The sequence below is a fragment of the Drosophila novamexicana genome, unplaced genomic scaffold (assembly GCF_003285875.2).
Source record: "Drosophila novamexicana strain 15010-1031.04,08,12 unplaced genomic scaffold, DnovRS2.1 tig00000739-arrow-arrow-pilon, whole genome shotgun sequence".
Classification (NCBI taxonomy): Eukaryota; Metazoa; Arthropoda; class Insecta; order Diptera; family Drosophilidae; genus Drosophila; species Drosophila novamexicana.
The window spans coordinates 2,148,497-2,166,947 of record NW_020824819.1 but is presented as its reverse complement, the minus strand read 5'-3'; the positions used below and the strand labels follow the sequence as shown (position 1 = coordinate 2,166,947).

Sequence of the window (18,451 nt, the reverse complement as noted above, 5' to 3'; positions counted from 1 at the left end):
TTTTGGGCAGTTGGCGGTGACTGGTTAACCTACCGTGATGACTGAAACTGTCGTAGTCCACCTTCAGCTCATCCTTGTCGAGGAATTTGTCAGTGCGGGGCGAGCAGTTGCCCTTCATGGAGCGGAAGTACTGGCTCCAGCGCGTGCGTCCTGCATCCTTTTTCAGTCGCTTCTCCTTGGCGCGTCTAAAGCATAGCCGAGCATCAGTTTAGCTTTGGTCAAATGGATCACTTAGTTGGATTACCTGTTCTGGAACCAGACTTGCACCACCCGCATGTCCAGGCCCGTGTCCTGCGACAGCTGTTCGCGTACATGTCGGGCGGGTTTCGGGCTGTTATTGTATGCGGTTTTCAGTGTCTCCAGCTGCTTGGCCGTAATTGTGGTGCGGGGCCGTTTGTTGGGCTGATCCCCGTCCAGCGAGCCATCCAAGTAGAGACCTGCAATGGGCAGCCTGTCATTTAGTTTGTGTCGCCGCGGCACATGGAGTCGGACATACCCTTCGCCTTGGCCTCCTCGTAGTCGCGCTTGCAGATGAGCTTGCGATCCTCCATCAGATAGAACTCATCGCCCGTGTTGAGGGTGCGCGAGCACATGGCGCACAGGAAGCACTGCAGATGATAGACATTGTCCTGGGCGCGACGGACCACCTGAGTTGGCGGTATGCCCATATCACAAGCGGAACACTTCGTACCATAACGTCTGTTCGACCCGAACATTGGCAACGGGCAACGGGAGATTTTTATCAAAACCGGCAACAACAAATGGCGACACTCCGGCTCGGCCTGGGCCTGTGTCTGTGCCGTTCGAGAAATTTACTTACTTGAAGAAGTCCTCCTTGCAGAACAGCTGACCGTTCCGGGCGAAACACTTGTCGTTCAGCTGGGCGTGGCACTCGCTGCACTGCAAACACTTGGCGTGCCAAGTCCTTTCGAGCACCTTCAAGATGAAGCGATCCAGGATCAGCTCGTGGCAGCCGCCACACTTTGGTATCGTCGCTGTGGACAAAACATGAAGTTCACATATATTATTAATTACCAAACCCAATTGTTGCTAAACTGCTCTCAGGCTGTTCGAATTGTGTGTGTGGCAACTCTGGTCGTGCTAGCGACTACCCTGCTCCTGCTGCGATTTACCCATTTGCATTTTGAACAAAAATTCTCTATTAAATTCTCGGCTCGTTTTCTCGCAAATCAATTCGAAATGAATTTTAATTGAGCTATTTGTTTGTAATTTGAATCTGGCTTGTCGTCTATTTAAAAACTGTCATTATGAAAAATGTAAATGGGATATTCAGGCCTGTTTTGAATGTAGAAAATTGCCATTTGCCCGGCGAACCCTAAGAACCATGCCGAAATGTTTCTTTTGCTAAGTTTCGATTAAGCAAATTATAAATGAGTTTCATTTATTACTTTTAATTTTTAATAGATTCTTGACCAGAAAAAAAACGAGTTTTTTTGTAAACGATACATTTTTCTTATTCCGATTCCGATCCGATGTAGATTCGCTCAAGAAATCTAGGAACGCGAGCTAACCAAAAAAAAAATGTTAAACATTTGCACAAAAAACATTATACCCGCTTTTTAAGCATTTTGTATGGATTCCAGGGTATCAAAGGAAAACGTACAAAAACAATAACGTTGTCATCAAATTTAACTTTCTTCTATTGCTTAAAATGAAACATATCTGATTTTATAATAATAATACTTTTACGGAAATTTCTCAAAGTCATAAAACTTCGCAGATGTTTTCTCAAATACCTCCAATATTATTATTATATTTTTGGAATATAATCAATAATTTATTAATTTTGTTTTCAATCTGTTTTGTATCTGAGTATTAAGTATATCATGATAAAAATATGGTCTCTTGACTTGATATCTTAAGTTTCTGTGCTTCATTCGCAAGAACTCCGAAACTCTCCGAATTAAACTCTCCAAATTTCCATATCTTTATCCTATATAACTGGAACTATCTGTTGTTCCAATCGTAACATTACTAAAAGAAGAAAAATCTCTGAATATAAGTTCTGCTGTATTTGATAAATTTCTTTAAGATTCTGCAGGTGAGAAAACGGAAGATATCTTAGATATATCTCTCGATACCATATTCTGGCACTATGATAAGTTGAGCTCGTGTGAGTTTGTCGGATTGTAAGATTTGCAACTTTTTGGGTTAACTTACACAACAGAAAATCTGGCAATTGACTTAGATTAATGGGCGGTACGCGATCGTCACATTTGCCATTGGACAGAAAGTCACTTTTGAACATCATTAGCTTCAAAAGTTCCATGCCGGCGCGCTGTGGATTGGGCTAGGTGCTGGCTAAGATCTGGCTGACATATACACATGTGTGCATGTGTGTGTGTGTGTGTGAACATAAATATGGGGTAGCCTTTTTGGAGTGGCCGCTTTTGCTTAAGGAATTGCCTACACGTTCACCGTTTAACATTCAACAGCATTCACAATGGTCACATTTTTGGCATTATGTGTTTTTGCACTGGCGCATGGCCATTGGCCGACGGCGACGGCGACTGCGACGACGGCGACGAAGGCAACGCAAGGCGAAGTAACGACAACGTTTTTACCGTTATCAAAGTTTTCAGTTCGAAATGCGACGCACGAATGACGACCGAGCGCTCGTAGAGCAAGTGCGGCGGCGTCAGCGCTTGGAAAGCAACTGACGAACCGCTGCTTTGCTTTGCAGTCATCTGTTCTTGATGGTGGTGGGTGAAGGTGGCGCACACACACACACACACACAGACGTACTGCTGCTGACATAATCACGCCAACAGCCCAACCCTTAGAAATCAAACTGCACTTCCAATTGGAAACTGCTGCTGCACCCTGTGCTTTTAGTTATGTATATATGTATGTTATTGTTGTTCTTGTTCTCGTTCTTGTTCTCGTTTTGTTGTTGTTGCTCATATTTTGGCTGTGCCAGTTTTCCAAGCTTGCCTTTTTGTCTTTTGGCCCGAACAATTGAGTTTGGGTTGGTCTCCTAACAGCAACGGCAAACAGCAACAATAACACTAACAACAACAACAACAACAACATTCGCTTTGGCGGGGAAATTGCATTGTAACACATTGCTTTTGCTTCTATCTGTCGCTGTGCGTGTGACTGTGTGTGTACGTTTCAGTTTTTCGCTTTGTCCATGTGTATGTGTGCATGTTGTTTTTTTTTTTTTTTTTTGTATATTTATGCCTGGGATTGGTTGTTTTGTGTTCGTCGACGTTGCGCCGTCGCCTGAACTTTTCGGGGAGTGGTCTCAAAGCTTTTTCAGCTTTTTCTGCTCACTCGCTTGCTATCTAATAATATCTCTCTCTTTCGTTCTTTCTCTCTGCGTGTGTCTCTCTCTCTCTCTCTCTTTCTTTCTCTATCTCTCTCTTGTCTGCGTCCAGTGTTGCGAATTTGTACGTATATTAAAAATATACATAAATTTGTTCGCACACACACACACACACATACGGGCAAACCACTTGGCTGCCAGTGCGTTATTGTTGTTATGATATGTACTGTTGTGTCATTGTTTAACTGTAAAGTGACCTTAAAGCTGTTAAATTTTCGTCTGGCTGCCAAGCGGATCGACTGATGTACGACGACTAACGGTAAATGGCTGCGCGTTCAAATTGATTTCAATGTCTCTAGCCACAGGCTGCAGTCCGGCCAACGTTTTTGGAGTTTTATTGACATTCGCATTGTCGCAAATAGCAAATTATGCGCGACCTAACCTCAATGTTTATTTGTTTATTGTATTTTGCAACTAATCAATCAATAATAGCTCTTCGCATTATGTATATTATGAACTTGTCTGCATTCATATTGAGGTATACTTTAAGGAGCGCTACAGAAAATTTCATGTTGCCTCAAAGGCAAAACCAGTTTAAAGCAGTTAAAAGCAGATAAAAGCCACATGGACAAAGCCGCGGCCGCAATCGAAGGCGTCTAAAATGATGTTGAAATTGCGTGAGCTGCAGACGGACAGCGAAAGCTTACACACACACACACACGCACACACACAAGCACATTCATGTAAGTAAGTACGAAAGCTTAGGTTCAGGGACAATAAGAGGACCAGGCTGCTGGATAAATGGGGGCTTAAATATGCTAGAAACCTGAAAGGTACTCGTGAAATGTGCGCCAAAGCAGGGATTACATTTTCTGCAGTCCCAGGGCCGGAGCTGTCTCTTCTTCGGGCTGTTTTTTGTTTGTTTTGTAACTGCACATATGTGCGTACGCCTGGCTTAGGAGCTTTCGCTCTTCCCTTCCCTTCCCCGCTCTCTCGTCGGCTTGCTTTATGGGCTGGTTGCGAATGCTCTTCAAAAATGCATATTGCCAAAAAATGGCATTTAGAACTGGACACGCTGCCAGCTTGTTGCATAATCGCAGCATACCAAAAGACAAAAGCACAGCAAGGGCGGCTCGGTACGGGGCGTGGCGGGGCGGTACGGTACAGTTCCACCCACACACTTTGCACAACACAAATAACAACAGTTATAATGCTAAGGGGGGGCGCTGAGAGAGCGGGCGGTAGAGAGCCAACAAAATGGCTGGCATTTGAGCCGTAGTCCTTGTGTTCTGCGTCCTGCCAAATTCACTTGGGCTTTGGCCTGTCTTGTAGCTGGCGTTAAAACTTGAATGCGCCACGTTTTGTTGCTGCTCTTAAGCTCCTGCTTATTTGCTTGGCTTTGCCGTCGCCGGCAGCTGGTCAAATGCTTTAAAGGACCTCGTGCTGCATGAATTTTCACGATTTTCTTGCTAATTTATGCTTTTACATATGCATTGAAAAGCATTTATCAAAGATATTAACAGTGTTCAGCTCAAAGGATTTGCAATTCGCAGCTTATTCGAATTCAATTTATGTATATGTTCATTTATGTATATTTTAAATGTATTGTTATTATTATACTCCCAGAAAAACCAGCTCTAAGCAACAATATTGCAGGCTGGAAGGCCTCTTCCATATAGGTATGTCGTTTATAGGCAATTTATGATGTGAACAATTCATTTTGTCCAGGGTTTCCGAGTTTCCAACCTCGATTATACAAATGCCTATATATTCTCCAGTTTTTAGCTAAAGTCTCCTATTTTCGTTTTTAAAGGTTCTCTGTTACGATAACTATGGTAATGGAAAAATATGTTGTACTTTTCTCACTTTGAGCACCTTAAATAGTTCAAATTATCTATCCTTTGCATTTAAAACAATTAAATATGTTAAGTAGCCGGCCATTTTAAAGGTTTTAAGAGCACTATATCTTTAAACTTTTTTTTAAAACTTTTTGTAAAACACATTAACAATTGACAGATTTTACTGCATACTTTCAGGATTGATAGTTCATATACCTGGAACCGTAGGATCTGTAGTTTTTGCAAAAACGTACGATATTCCTTAAACAACTGTACATTTTTTCAAAAGCTCGTTGCTTCAGGTTTACAAAGAAGATCAACGCGATCTTTCAAATATATATAGATATATAGAAGATTGACATTATGTCTGAAGGCGTGGAGTTCACTGAAAAAATAAAAAGCTAGCCCGTCACATAGGACGTAGGACATTTCGACTTAAAAATTGTTCCGAATGAGCGAAGAGTACAATTTTGCAAATTAAAAACAAGTAAGAGGTTCTAGTCGGGAGCTCCCGACTAGGGGATACCCTGAACCCTCTTCTTCCAACATCAAATGTATATATATATTCTATTTTAGAAGCTATATGTCAAGTTTGGTGACTCTAGCTCTTATTATTTACCAAAATTGCCCAAAAAACAGGATATCGATATCGATTTGTATCGATTGCTTGGAAACGGAGTACGTTTTAGATTATCGGAAACAAACTCGATCTGCGAGGGAACTAGGAGCATCTACATCAAGTCTCTAGCTCTTATAGGTTCTAAGATCCTTGCGTTCATACATACGGACGGACGGACGGACGGACGGACGAACAAACAGACATGGCTAGATCGACTCGGCTATTGATGCTGATCAAGAATATATATACTTTATGGGGTCGGAGATGCTTCCTTCTGCCTGTTACATACATTTGGATTTTGCACAAATACAATATACCCTTGTACCCATTTTTAATGGGTTCAGGGTATAATAAAAGGGTATTTTTAAATATCGCCCTACAATGCGATTCTCACGAATTCCAAGTATTTTATCAACAATCTAATAATCATTGTATCTTCTCATACTCTTAATCTTTTACACTAAATATCCATCTATGTCTTTCTTCATATTGCTTTCGTCTGCTTTAAATTATGGCTTCTCCTTATTTTGTCCTTTTGGTAATGTGTATATATAGAATGTGTCCTGTTAACAGATGCTAATTAGAGAGCCGGGTTGGATGGTAGTTGGAGTATTTTTTTGGGTAAATTCTTAGTTACATTACATTTGTATATTAAAAAGAATTTAAAACTAATATATTGGATCTATCCGTATGACCATTTTTATGCCCATAATTGAAAGAATTTACACATGTGTATATTCAGACCAATATGATATAATATAGTAATGTCTTTCTTTGACAGTTACGATTCCAGAAAGCTGCATTTTCTGTTGATATATTTCCTTAAATTTCCTGCTGTATATTTTGTATAACTGAACCCATTAGTAAACCTGATTAGTATTATACACAGCCCAATGTGAGGTTCCAGTTCTGGGATGGAGGTCATATAGGGGGTTATATTTAGCATACATGCTTGTTACAAGTTATGCTTAGTTGGAATTGATCATGATGTAATATGGCATATGTTCGACGTTTGTAGTTATTAGAGTGACAACTTGATTAGACGGCAACCCTTCGAGTCGGCCCTAATTTGGCCTCCCTTTGGCCGAGACCGGCTACAAATGTCCGTAATCGACGGAGAATAGATATTAAATAGTGCAGACCGGGCAAGGCTACGCCTATTCCATTAGTCGGCAACCAAACAAAAGACCCATTTAGATAAAAGTCAGTGAAATTCATAATCATAATAGAAGTGCCGGCTATTTATAGAGCATATTCCAGTTGTGCAGGATGTTCGGGTTCGAGTGGCCAACTAAAAGTTATTACGCAACAGCCGATGCACTCCGGCAAGGGGTAAGCCGGCCGATAGACATCTTTGCCGGAGTCCGAGGCAAAGAGCAGAATGCGCGATAAAACATTGAAAGCACTCCAAAAGCATTAATAAAACGTCACCGGGCTGGGCAGGAGAGGAGGGCGAGAGGGGCTGGTGGGTGGGTCGGTGGGTCGTTGGGCTGCAGGGTTGGCTGGTAAGTGGACACACGTGAACTTTACACCTTCGCCAGCTGTCCTCCAGGTGGATGGCGGCCTCATCGCGTGTCCGCCCGTCGTTTGGTCGCGCCACACGCATCCATTAGGATTCAAATTGCGCACGCGGTGCCATCGGCCGCCTTTTTATGCGCTTGGCTTTTTGGCTTTGGCTTTTTATTTCTGGCCATCGCGGGGTTGGCCATTGCACGCGCTGTCGCTTTGCATAGGAAAACGCGGCGTCATCTGCACGGCCCGCTCCGGCCCGGGCCGCTTATTATCTAATTAGAGGCACTTCAAAACATTACAAAAAGTTTTGCCATTTGAGGGCAGCTAACTAAGTGTCTTGTGTTCCTATAAAAACAAAAGAGCAGCAACAACAACAACTGGCATTTGTTGATGGTCAGGACCTAGTCCATCGTCCTTTTGGTGGGCTGAGCAGAGAATCTGCTTCCTTTATTGGGCTATACGCCATTTTGCGGTTTAAGAATGTATAAAGTTAAGAGCAATGTGCTCAGATAACTGAATAATTAGCTGGCCAAAAATAAAAAGAAGATTAAGAACTACGAATTGCTAAATATTATCTTTGAATGCCGCAGTTTAAGTTCATTTAATATGCTGATCCTTGTTTCGACCTATCTAATAAAAAACAAGTAAGAGGTTCTAGTTGGGAGCTCCCGACTAGGGGATACCCTGAATCCTCTTCTTCCAACATCAAATGCATATATATATTCTATTTTAGAAGCTACGTGCCAAGTTTGGTGAAAAGCTCTTATTATTTACCAAAAATGCTTAAAAAACAGGATGTCGATATCGATTTTCATCGATTGCTTGGAAACGGAGTAAGTTATCGATTATCAGAAGCAAACTCGATCTGAGCAGGCACTAGGAGCACCTACATCTAAAATTTCAAGTCTCAAGCTCTTATAGGTCTAAGATCCTTTGGCTCATACATACGGACGGACGGACGGACGGACGGACAGACAGACGGACATGGCTAGATCGACTCGGCTATTGATGGTGATCAAGAATATATATACTTTATGGGGTCGGAGATGCTTCCTTCTGTATAAAAAGTTATAAGAAATATGACAAATTAAGGGATCATCGAAATCGCCCACATCATAAAAATGGATAGGAAGAGATAGGCGAGGGCAAGGAAATGGCTGTGAATCATATATTTGTGGCTTATATGCCTGAGGATATGCCTCTTTCAAAGGGTTAATCAACCATCTGCACGAGTCCATAAGTTAGACGGAGCTACCTAGTATTTGGTGACCGTTATATTGGCGTCTAGCTATTGCCAATCGATGCATTAATAAGGCCATCCTGGATGGGAGATGAATGGCAGCAGGCGAAACGAGCCATCAGGATATGTGTTGGCTTCGGGCAATTTGCTGGATAATTAATTTGGAAACACTTTCGCGGCTTGTGACAAATGTTTGACTGCTTTTTGGTTCCTTTCTGGCCGTGCGGCGCATAAACTATTTATCATAAGGAATATGGAGATCCATATAGGATGTAGGGCAGGGCAGGGCAGGGCAGGGCTGGGAGTAAAATAGGAATGGCAACGCCCATTTAACGCAGCGCCAGTCAACGCATCTGTTCCAAAGCATTTATCAAAATGTCAATGCAGCACTTAACCAAATCCATTAAGTAACTCCATGGGCACTCATCCGACCGAACCACCGACCGACCGCCAGCCCACTCAAGCAGTCAGTCAGCCAGTCATTCAGTTAGTCAGTTTGTCATGCATTCATTCATCTATTCATTGGCCATAAAAAGCGCGCAAGCCAGCCGCCCGGCCATTGTAAGCCGCCCACCCATCAACCAGTTACCAGTCCCCACACCTCGCTGTCCTCTCTCTCTCTCTGTGTGTGTGTGTGTGTGTGTGTGTGTGTGTGTGTGTGCCGGGCGAGTAAATGCGTCCATTTAGCGGCAAACAAGCGACAGATCCGCTTGTAATCCTTTAAGTGTATGCAGTGGCAGCGACTGCGACTGTGACGGAGAGGCGGGACATGACTCGCTCTGGTGACAGCAAGTGCAATAATTTGTTTGCAGTTTCCCCGTTAAGTGCTCTATTTTGTACAAATGGAAACATCAGAGCCAGCGCTGGCAAACGATAGCAAGGGAAACAGGGAGAAGCAAAAATTGTATGGAGTGTGCGCGTTCAAGGGTGCTGCCGAGTGTATTCAGTCGCCGTTGTTGTTATTTCCCTAACGAAATCAATTCAACAAAGTCAAACAAAAGGCACTGGGGTTGTAGCTCGGCAGGATAATATCCGACGCTCTGATAAAGTCAAGTTCCGGCCTGCTTACACCAACCCATATGCACAGTGGGTCAACCAATGTAAATATGTAAACATTTGATCAAATGAGAATCGCAGAGAAGAGCCTTTTATAAACTTAACTGAGTTATATTATTTGATAATAACTAAAGAACTATAGCTCGATGACATTTAAACCTGAAATATTTTTAATAGATTTAATGGATGCAGCCCAATAGTTCTTCCGATTATATCATCTTGCAGAGTTATTTGCAAATTTGTAGATTCGTTAAGGTTTAGCTTGTGTTCGTTTTCTGTTTAACCATGCCCGTTCTGATAGTCGCATTTTGCACATAAATACTGCCAATTGTGCACTCCGGAGTGCGGACGTTTAAACACGTAAGCATATCCGACAGACGAGCGTATCGCTTCTGACGAAATCCCGCTGTTTGTTTAGAGAAAAAAAACCCCCCGTTGCGTTCTGTTTTCTGTTTATCGCGGACAACCCTCAAGCAGGGTTTGCTTTAGAGTCTACTCACTGGCATTGATGACATATTGGCGAGCTGTCCTGCGGCTTGTGACTGCCCGCCTGCATCCTTGCAAGGGGACAGCGACAGGGTCTCGACTCAATATTTTTATTGTGCTGCCTGTCGACTCGCTGGTATTTCGCTTTACATGCCGTTAATGCTTTTAATGTAATAAAAACATTGGAAACGTTTAGGGGCGTTTACCAAGCAGGAGACACCTTCATTGTGGCCGGGTGGACAAGGGCATGGATAGTGGAAGGTGGATAGTGGGTTGGGGTTTGCTTTTTAGAGCAGAGGTTTCGGGTTAAATCACTTGTTGCTTTGCGTGGACTTGTGGCTCATGTCGTCTATATCACTTTGTTCTTGCTTCCTTTGAAGTGGGATCTAAGACAGAAGAGAGAAGACAGAAGAAGCCTGCGTTGATTACCTGACGGCAGCTGTGCCAATTTTCCTTGAAGGCAAGGCATTGGCAACGGGTTTAAGCTCAACCACTGACCTCATGAATAATGCGAGCCGCACCCAAAAAGGCAGCACAGCCAGGAGATGGCACTCCTCTACGAGTGCAGACAGCCCGGCAAGGTTTATAGTTAGCAACAGAAATGGGTAAGCCATAAAACTCCGGCTAAGGCTCGCTGAGAGTCGAGCCCTGGCATTTAACCTCTGGCCCCGTAGCTCGTTGCCTCTTCGTTCTTTTCACTCTGCGTACGGGGTGTAAAATTTCGAATATACAAAAACTGCTACTTTTTATGGCAGTGTGAACCGGGTTTTGCTACAATATGTTGCTGATTATGCCGCTGGGATTAAGTGTCAGTGAGTCGGTGCTCCGAACTCCGAGCTCCGAGCTCCGAGCTCGTTGCACACAGCTCCCAGTTAACAGCTCGACTCTACCCGGCTGCATAATGACCTTAATCAATTTTGAGCAGCAACCCCTGAACGCAAACCCCGCCTCCCGCCCCCAGCCCCCTGCCAGGCCAGGGCAAGCTGCGCGACTTTGAGAACTGCTTTCAACGGTTCGGCTTAGCCAAACTGTTGCACACAGCCCATCGACGGCACTTAACTTTGTTTATATACATGGCTGGGGTGTGTGTGCGTGTGTGTGTGTGTGTGCGTGTGTGTGGATATGGATATCCACTTCGATTGGTACTCAAATTGTTGCTGCGGCTGATGGCCGAGTAAAGTAAACGCCGCAATAAAAACTAACGCATCCAGCGTCATGAAACTAGAGACGACCCAGGACTTGGGCTTGGCCAGCGGCGGGTACGTGAGCTCTTCTCCGCCTCCTGGCAGCACGCGCCGGGGCGGCTGCCCCCCCCTCCCTGTGTATAGATGGATATCAATTATTGGTTTTGTTTCGTGCTGCGTGGAAATTGTAGCTGCGTGGAAATTTGCTGCGTTTGGGCTTGGGAAAGCGACGATCGGCTTAGGCACTGCTTAAGTTTCCATACAATTGTCTGCGAGGAGGCCCTACAAGAGGCGCGAGTATCGCACCTGACTTCAAAACGACTTCACCTGTGCCTGCGCACACGTGCCTGCAATTAAAGCAAATGCAGTAACTCAATATGCGCCCACTCAAGTTTTGTATTTGCAGCTGCAAGGGGAACAGAAAGGAGTACAGCGTGTGGGCTGTGCCAATGCCACAATTAGGCCATGTTAACACGAACCGTGCACGCTGTGCTGCTCATAACCGTTAACCGTTTACCGTTAACGGTTAAGAGGGTCGGACTAAACACCTGCGCGTGTCGACAACGGCAGCCGGCAGCCCCAACGTTGTCTTAACCAGATAACTGCCCATTGCCACGACGAGGTTCATTTCCATTAACCGGCAAAAGGCGTTTAAGTTAATAGCTTGGCCAAAGCGACCCCAAGCACAACGCCCCATCGCCCATCGCCCATCGCCCATCGCCCATTGCCCTCTTCTTGTACACGTTGCACTTTGGCTTTGCCACTTTTAGTGTTTCATAATTAAAAATGTAGTCGCTTTCCTCTCCGCCTACCTTCACGTATACGGTTACAGGTGTGTGCGCGTGTTTATGTGCCTTCTTCCCTTACGGCCAACGAGATTCTGTCGCCATCTGCAGCTGCGCCATTTTGTTGCCCTGCTTGTCGTTTGTGCCTTTGCCAAGGTGAAATTCTTTTTGGACAGCTTTTAATGCGTTTGCTTTTAATTCCGTACAAAGCACTCACCGCCTTACCACACACACACACACACACACCCACGCAGGTAAAGTAAATGTCGCTCGTTTTTATTATGCCCATTATAATTTACTTTATGCATGTGTTACCTGTTACCTGGTCTCCCACTTGTTGTTGCCCTTCTCTCGGCTGGTTAAGCTTTTGTTGCTGCGCTTTTCGCGCGGCATTGTAATCTCTTAATTGCGGTCGAACAAGGTGTGAATAGGTGTGAACAGAACTCGAGCAGCTTTTGCAAGACTGCATTTGGCTTTAGCTTAATGCCAAAAAGAGAATAATGTAAATTTCTACAGCTTGACAAAAGTTGGGTTGGTTGGGTGCAGAAAAAGGCCGCGGCCACACCAAAAATGAACTGTCAACTATTTTAGTTAGGCACAAAAAACGTGCGAGTGTCGTCCAAGTTTGTCACGACAATCCGCCACATCCCAATCCCCAATCCCCGCTCCCCACACCCATTTCCATGCCCACCCCCATGCCATTTCCCGCGGCTGTAGCTGTGGCTGGTTAGTGGACGTGCAGCACAATAACTTTTCAATTTGTGGCGCACATTCCAGCTGACGTCCATTAAACAATGGAACCCGCCGCCACACATTCTCCATTCTCTATTTTCTATTTTCAATTTTCCTATTTTTACGCTCGCTTTTGGTTACTTGGCAAAAAGCATTTTGTGCGCATTTTCTATTTATTTTTTGCTCGCTTTTTTGCGCTGTTGGCACCAACAAAAGGCGCGCTCTCGTTGGCAGCCATTCAAGCGTCAAGCCGGACGGAGCAGCTCGAGCTGACCAGAGCAGCACCCTTGACCGGGCTATAAAACAGAGAAAACAACAAGAAGTACGCCCAAAGAACATGCGACGAGGAGGACGACGGCGATGACATGGCAGGTTCATGTATGCACATGGAGCACATGGTCTTACCCGTTGCCAGTTTTGAATGCTGCGACCATCAATCGGCCCACATTGTCGGGCCGCCTTTATGGTTATGCCTGGCCAAGAAAAATGGGCAATGGCTGAATCATTTTGCTTCTTTTTTTTCTTTTTTTTTGACTTGCCAACTGTATTGTGTCTGAAATGGAACTTCATCAAGCAGGCAGAGGCGTAGCCGGGCTACGGATTCGGGAAGCAACCTTTTCACATTCATCGAAGCGCAGCACGGCCCGAGTCGGCAACGAGGCAGAAAAGAAAAAGGTTTATTGCGGTCTCTATAAAAATATACACTTGGGGTGATTTTCTTTTGAAGCGCGCACACAAAACGTTCTAGTTGCAGGTGGGCGGGGTCGATGCGGGTGCTGGAGGGAGGGGGTGTGGGGTGGGCGTCTAAGTAAGTGGGGGTGGTTAGAGGAGGCGGTTGGTCTAACGACTTTGCTGGGTGCCCATTTTATTTGCCTGCCGCCCCGCGCCTGCCCCGGCCGTCTGATGCGCTGAACCAGGCTGAGCTGCTCTCAGTCCTTGGCTGCCAGGCTACCATTATCTTGGCTTTGCCCTTATGGGCTTTTGTGTGCGTTTGATGAAGCCAAGATGGCGCCGAGCTGGCTAAATGGGGCCCAAACCCGGAGCCTTGCCTTAGCTGCTGCTGCTGTTAAAATATCAGCCACAAAAATGGACGTCGTCGTATTTATAGAGGGTGCAAGATTGATAGAGTGTGCGTGAAAGGGACAAAAGGCTCCTGCCTAAGGGTTGCAGTTGGGGTTGGCTGGCCCTTTGCATGGGGGCAGCTGGGGGGCAGACGAGTATCCATAGTTGGCCATACTTTATGCGTTATAGCCAGCAAATTTTCGACTATAAATTAAACAAAATCCGATTTAAAATGAAACCTGTTGTGCTAAGACAAAACAAGTTGCACTTCAAAAAACTTATTCGTGGAGATAAGGTTCCTGGCTGTCCCCAACAGCGAGAGGTGCCTCCAAAGGCTACACCACCATTTAAATATCGCCTTCTTCTTCTCTGTAATCATATAATATACATAATTGTAACTATACATGCTTCCCCTATTTATTCGTAGAGATCAGGAGTCTCAACTAAACATAGACAAATTCTATTCTTAACGATGAGCTTGGCTTGGAGTTGTGCTGTCTATCCTGATGCAGCTCAATCTCAGCGCTTTGAAGTCCGATTTCATAAGCATTGCTGCATGGTCACGTGCTCGGCGCCCCGAAGCAGGCCATAAATTTTACTTAGCTGCAAGTTTTCAGTCGAGATTCGAGATGAAATCAAGACGTGCAATGGCCATGGCCCCCATCAACCATTTAGGCGAGTGCCCTGTGTGACAGTTGCCATTTTCCACTGTCTAGTCCAGGGCGTGACTGGCATCCACATCTACTCGCACATGTGCATACGTATATGGTATAAATATATATACTTTTGATCTGCCGTCGCCCACGTACTCTTGACAGCCATTTGCAGGCATTTTTTAAGCGCAATTCCCAAATGTGAGCTCATCCCCGGCCCCGCTCCGGCTGGGTGCATTTTAAGTGCAGCTTGTGCGTCATTTTTTGTGCTTGGAATATGTTCGCATAAAATATCATACGAAAAACAAAGCTGAAGAAAACTTCTGACAAACTGACGGCATTTTCGCACTCAATTAGTTGGCATTAGGAACGCCAAGAACAACAACGGGGATGGGATTTGTGTCGTTCCATTAAAGTTTTATTCACGCAATCGACAATGTCCTGGGGCAGGGACGAGCTTACGTTAACTCCTTTGGCCCGTTGTCACACCAACTAAGCGAACAGCCCAGCCCATCGAGGGGTCGACCGATAATAAAAAACAATTTGCCACCCATTGGGCATTAACTACAACAAACGACAACAGCATCTTCTTCTCCTCTCTCTCTACCCGTCTGTCTGTCTGTGTGCCCAACCCACCCGACCTGTTCGTCCTGCGTGCAGTTTTATCACAAATGGCAACATATGGCCAAATGGCTCGAGTGGTTTTCGGGCTTAGCAGTCCGCATGCAATAAAATCATTTTGTTCATTGAACGCTTTCATTGAGCGTCGCATAATTTGCGACATACGCTCAAGTCAGAAACGGCCAGGTCGCCAGAGCGTACTCCGGCTCCGACTCCGGACGCCGGACGCCGGACGCCGCACTCCAGACTCAGACTCGGACGTGGTGTCATGCATTTTGTAAATAAAACCATTTATCTGTTTAACAGCTCTTGATTTTAGCTGGGATTTATGGAGTTCGCTGGATATTTTGATAAGGAAAACATACTGGACCGTGTCTAGTCTAGTCTTAAAATAATATAGGGACTACAAGACTACTATAAGAACTTATTCCAAATAAAGCCCGTTAATCTTTTTTCAAGCACACCTTATTTAAGAACCCCTTTTTTCAGTGTAATGCGAGATTCTCGGGAGGTGTTAATATTCCTAAAAACATAACCATCCAATATCGTTTGCATAATCTTAGACAGATCTTAGAATGTTTATTAGATGACACCGGGAAACTCCAACCTTGTAAAATATATAGCATATTTTTTACTTGGGCAGACTTTTGATTTGTGGGCTTGTGTGATGTTCTGGTGCAAAATATTCTGGCTTATCGTGTTGATCCTCTTTATCTAGCCGTGCCCTTCCCCTACTTCTCTTACTGGGTCAACAGTGAGTGCCACTGGAAAGCATAGCGCTATCAAGAGAGGGTTGTCGGCGGGCGGTAAGATCAAAGTGCTTAAATAACTTTACTTTAGATTTAATAAACGATTATAGTTGACTTAAATCCAAGTAGCAGGCCTTACAACAGCCCATAATCAGCTACTCCAGACGCAATCACTGCCACATTTATGGCACTTCAGTGGACTAAACCACCTGGAGTAGTAGGTAAGCCCCCACTGGAGACCCGGCACTTCACGGATAGATACGGCTTCCAGTTATAAAACTTTGTTTGACATTTTCGAGTGGTCGCCCGAGTTAGGGCTGCAGGCAATAGAAGGAAAGTAGTACAACATATAGTAGAGCAAATAGCGCTAGAAGCGCAAACAGACCCGGCGGCACCGCTTAGAAGTTGCACGGATTGCGGGTTCGTTGCACAACAATCGAAACTGTCTAGCTAGGAGTTACGTTTGCCCCCAGATCTGGTGTTGTTTTTGAATTCGTGTGCCAAGAGTGACACTTATCTATTTGGCTAACGTTGAGTGTGAACTGTAACGTTAACTTATCGTTCCCAATCCTGATAAGCCGACCGAAGTGCCCAACTGCTTCATCAAATCAATACAATACAATGAGCTGATCTGCAAGTCGCGACCTTATCGTGAGCCAAGATTTTACGCATAAGTGACAACTATTTCTATTCATCATTCAAGGTGTGAAAATTGTTTTTTTTTTACTAACAATTAATCATAGTAGTTCATTATAAACTAGCGAGTTCTATCGGACTTTGCATAGTACAGGGTTTTTTCTTTAAACTTATACATTATTATCACATTCCATTAATTGCCCAAAGTCCATACTATACTTTCCATAATATAAAATAATATTCCACAACTTGATTAAATGACATTTTACACACGATTTGAAAAAAAATAAAGTCTTTACTATAATCCGTGGAGTTGATTTTCAAGATTTTTCGATTCAATATGGTATAAAACCTCCATCCGAATTAATTAAGGAAAATTAATTCGGATGGAGGTTTAATACCATATTGAATCGAAAATTCAGTATAAACCAGTTAATTTTCTACAAAAATCAGTTAAAGTTTTGTTAAAAAAAAGAAGTCAGTATAATCCGTGGATTTTCAAGAATCTTCGATTCAATATGTGTGTATACAATATTTTCTTTAAAAAACTTTTTAAATTCTTAACTTTTCTTCCAACAACCCTCAAATCAGATGGCAAGCGAAGAAAATAAATACGACCACTACGGATTAAGTATGAAATACATATATATAAATATATATATTTAAATATATATAAAATCTACATTCTTAAGCCAATAGTGCGGGTATATGATAGTTGGGTATGCCACTTAAATGATGTGACTTTTTACTTTGGGTCTCGTAATCGATCGGATTTCTACACTCAATGCCAAAAGCGTTTGCTTTTCGACCACTCGGCCTATGTGATCCAAAATGACAAATAAGTTTTTGTAGTATTTTAGTGCTGAAAAGCCCACTTGATGTGCCTCTCATGAGCGTTAGACATGGGCTAGAGTCACTCCACCTTCGGCTGGTAGATAAGTTAAGTAATCACGGCGATTATTGTTAGCTATTGACATAACGAAAATTCGATTGTTTTATAATGACAAAGCTCTAAATATAGTCCCAATTGTAACTATTGTTTGAAAAAACAGCACCAGCGTAACCCTTAAATGCTGTTAATATTCAAAACTGCAATCGACAATTAGCGCACCTGTTTAAAAAATATTATACGTAAATAATTTGCGGTTGACTTGAGGCCCAGAAATCAAAACGCAGACTGTCTGGCTGCTGTGTTTGCATATTTGCTTAAATATATAATATCATTCTTGATTGAAAGGTAAATTCACAAACGGGTAGCACCAGCAAAACAAAAGGGCGAGGGGGAAAACTCCGAGGGTGCACCGGATCAGACAATAAGAAATGGAACTTCAGTAGCCCGGCCCGGCCACATGCTGGGACCACCTGTTTAGATACGCTCGGACAAAAGCTCGCTGACTGGCAGACAATGGGCATAGCGATGTGGAAAATAATCACAGATAGCATAAAGGAATAAAAGGCGCACTCTCCTCGCAAAAGGTTGCCCTGGCATAATCAGAGTCAAAGTCAAAGAGAGGGCGAGACAGAAGAAAGAGAGAGGGGGATAGAGAGAGACAGAGGGGGTGCCAGTTAGAGGGTTGCACATGAAAAGAATTCGCATTACCGTCAACATGCATATTAACATGCATGTTAATAGGCCTCATTTAACACTGCGAACGGGTAAAGGCAGGCTGGCGGAGTTTCTGGCTTTTTTTTTTGTGTGCGTGTACTATTTTTCTTGCAAAGTGAAAATCGGCTTGTAGTTTTCGGGAAAACAGTTAAGAATCGGCGTGCAGCTAGGCATGTTTTCTTATCGGAACATTTATGTATGAGGTCATGTAGCCGGTGAAAATGTAAGCATATACCTATGTCTCGTCTCAATGGGCAAATCTTGTACCATGCCGTTTAAGTACCATAGATAACCGTCGAACATGCCCCCAGACAGAGACGAGACTGGTACAGATACCTGGCTCTGTTCTTAAACAGTTCTCTATTTTTATACCATGTACCCAT

At 43.8% G+C, this 18,451-nt stretch overlaps 1 protein-coding gene across 3 annotated transcripts in view; it reads right to left on the bottom strand.

Annotated features, from left to right (window-relative positions):
- The window catches only part of LOC115763443 (LIM/homeobox protein Lhx3), a 29,702-nt gene that overhangs the window by 1,408 nt on the left and 9,843 nt on the right, over positions 1-18,451 (bottom strand). The window contains exons 1-5 of one of the 3 annotated variants that reach the window (XM_030706011.1): positions 2,182-2,290; positions 821-995; positions 497-699; positions 245-437; positions 34-185 (exon numbers count right to left, since the gene is read on the bottom strand). In XM_030706011.1, the coding sequence (XP_030561871.1) occupies positions 34-185; positions 245-437; positions 497-699; positions 821-995; positions 2,182-2,290 (832 nt within the window). Of the gene's footprint in view, positions 1-33; positions 186-244; positions 438-496; positions 700-820; positions 996-1,133; positions 1,207-2,181; positions 2,291-18,451 lie in introns of those variants that run through there. The other 2 variants (XM_030706012.1, XM_030706010.1) reach the window with 2 other exon arrangements.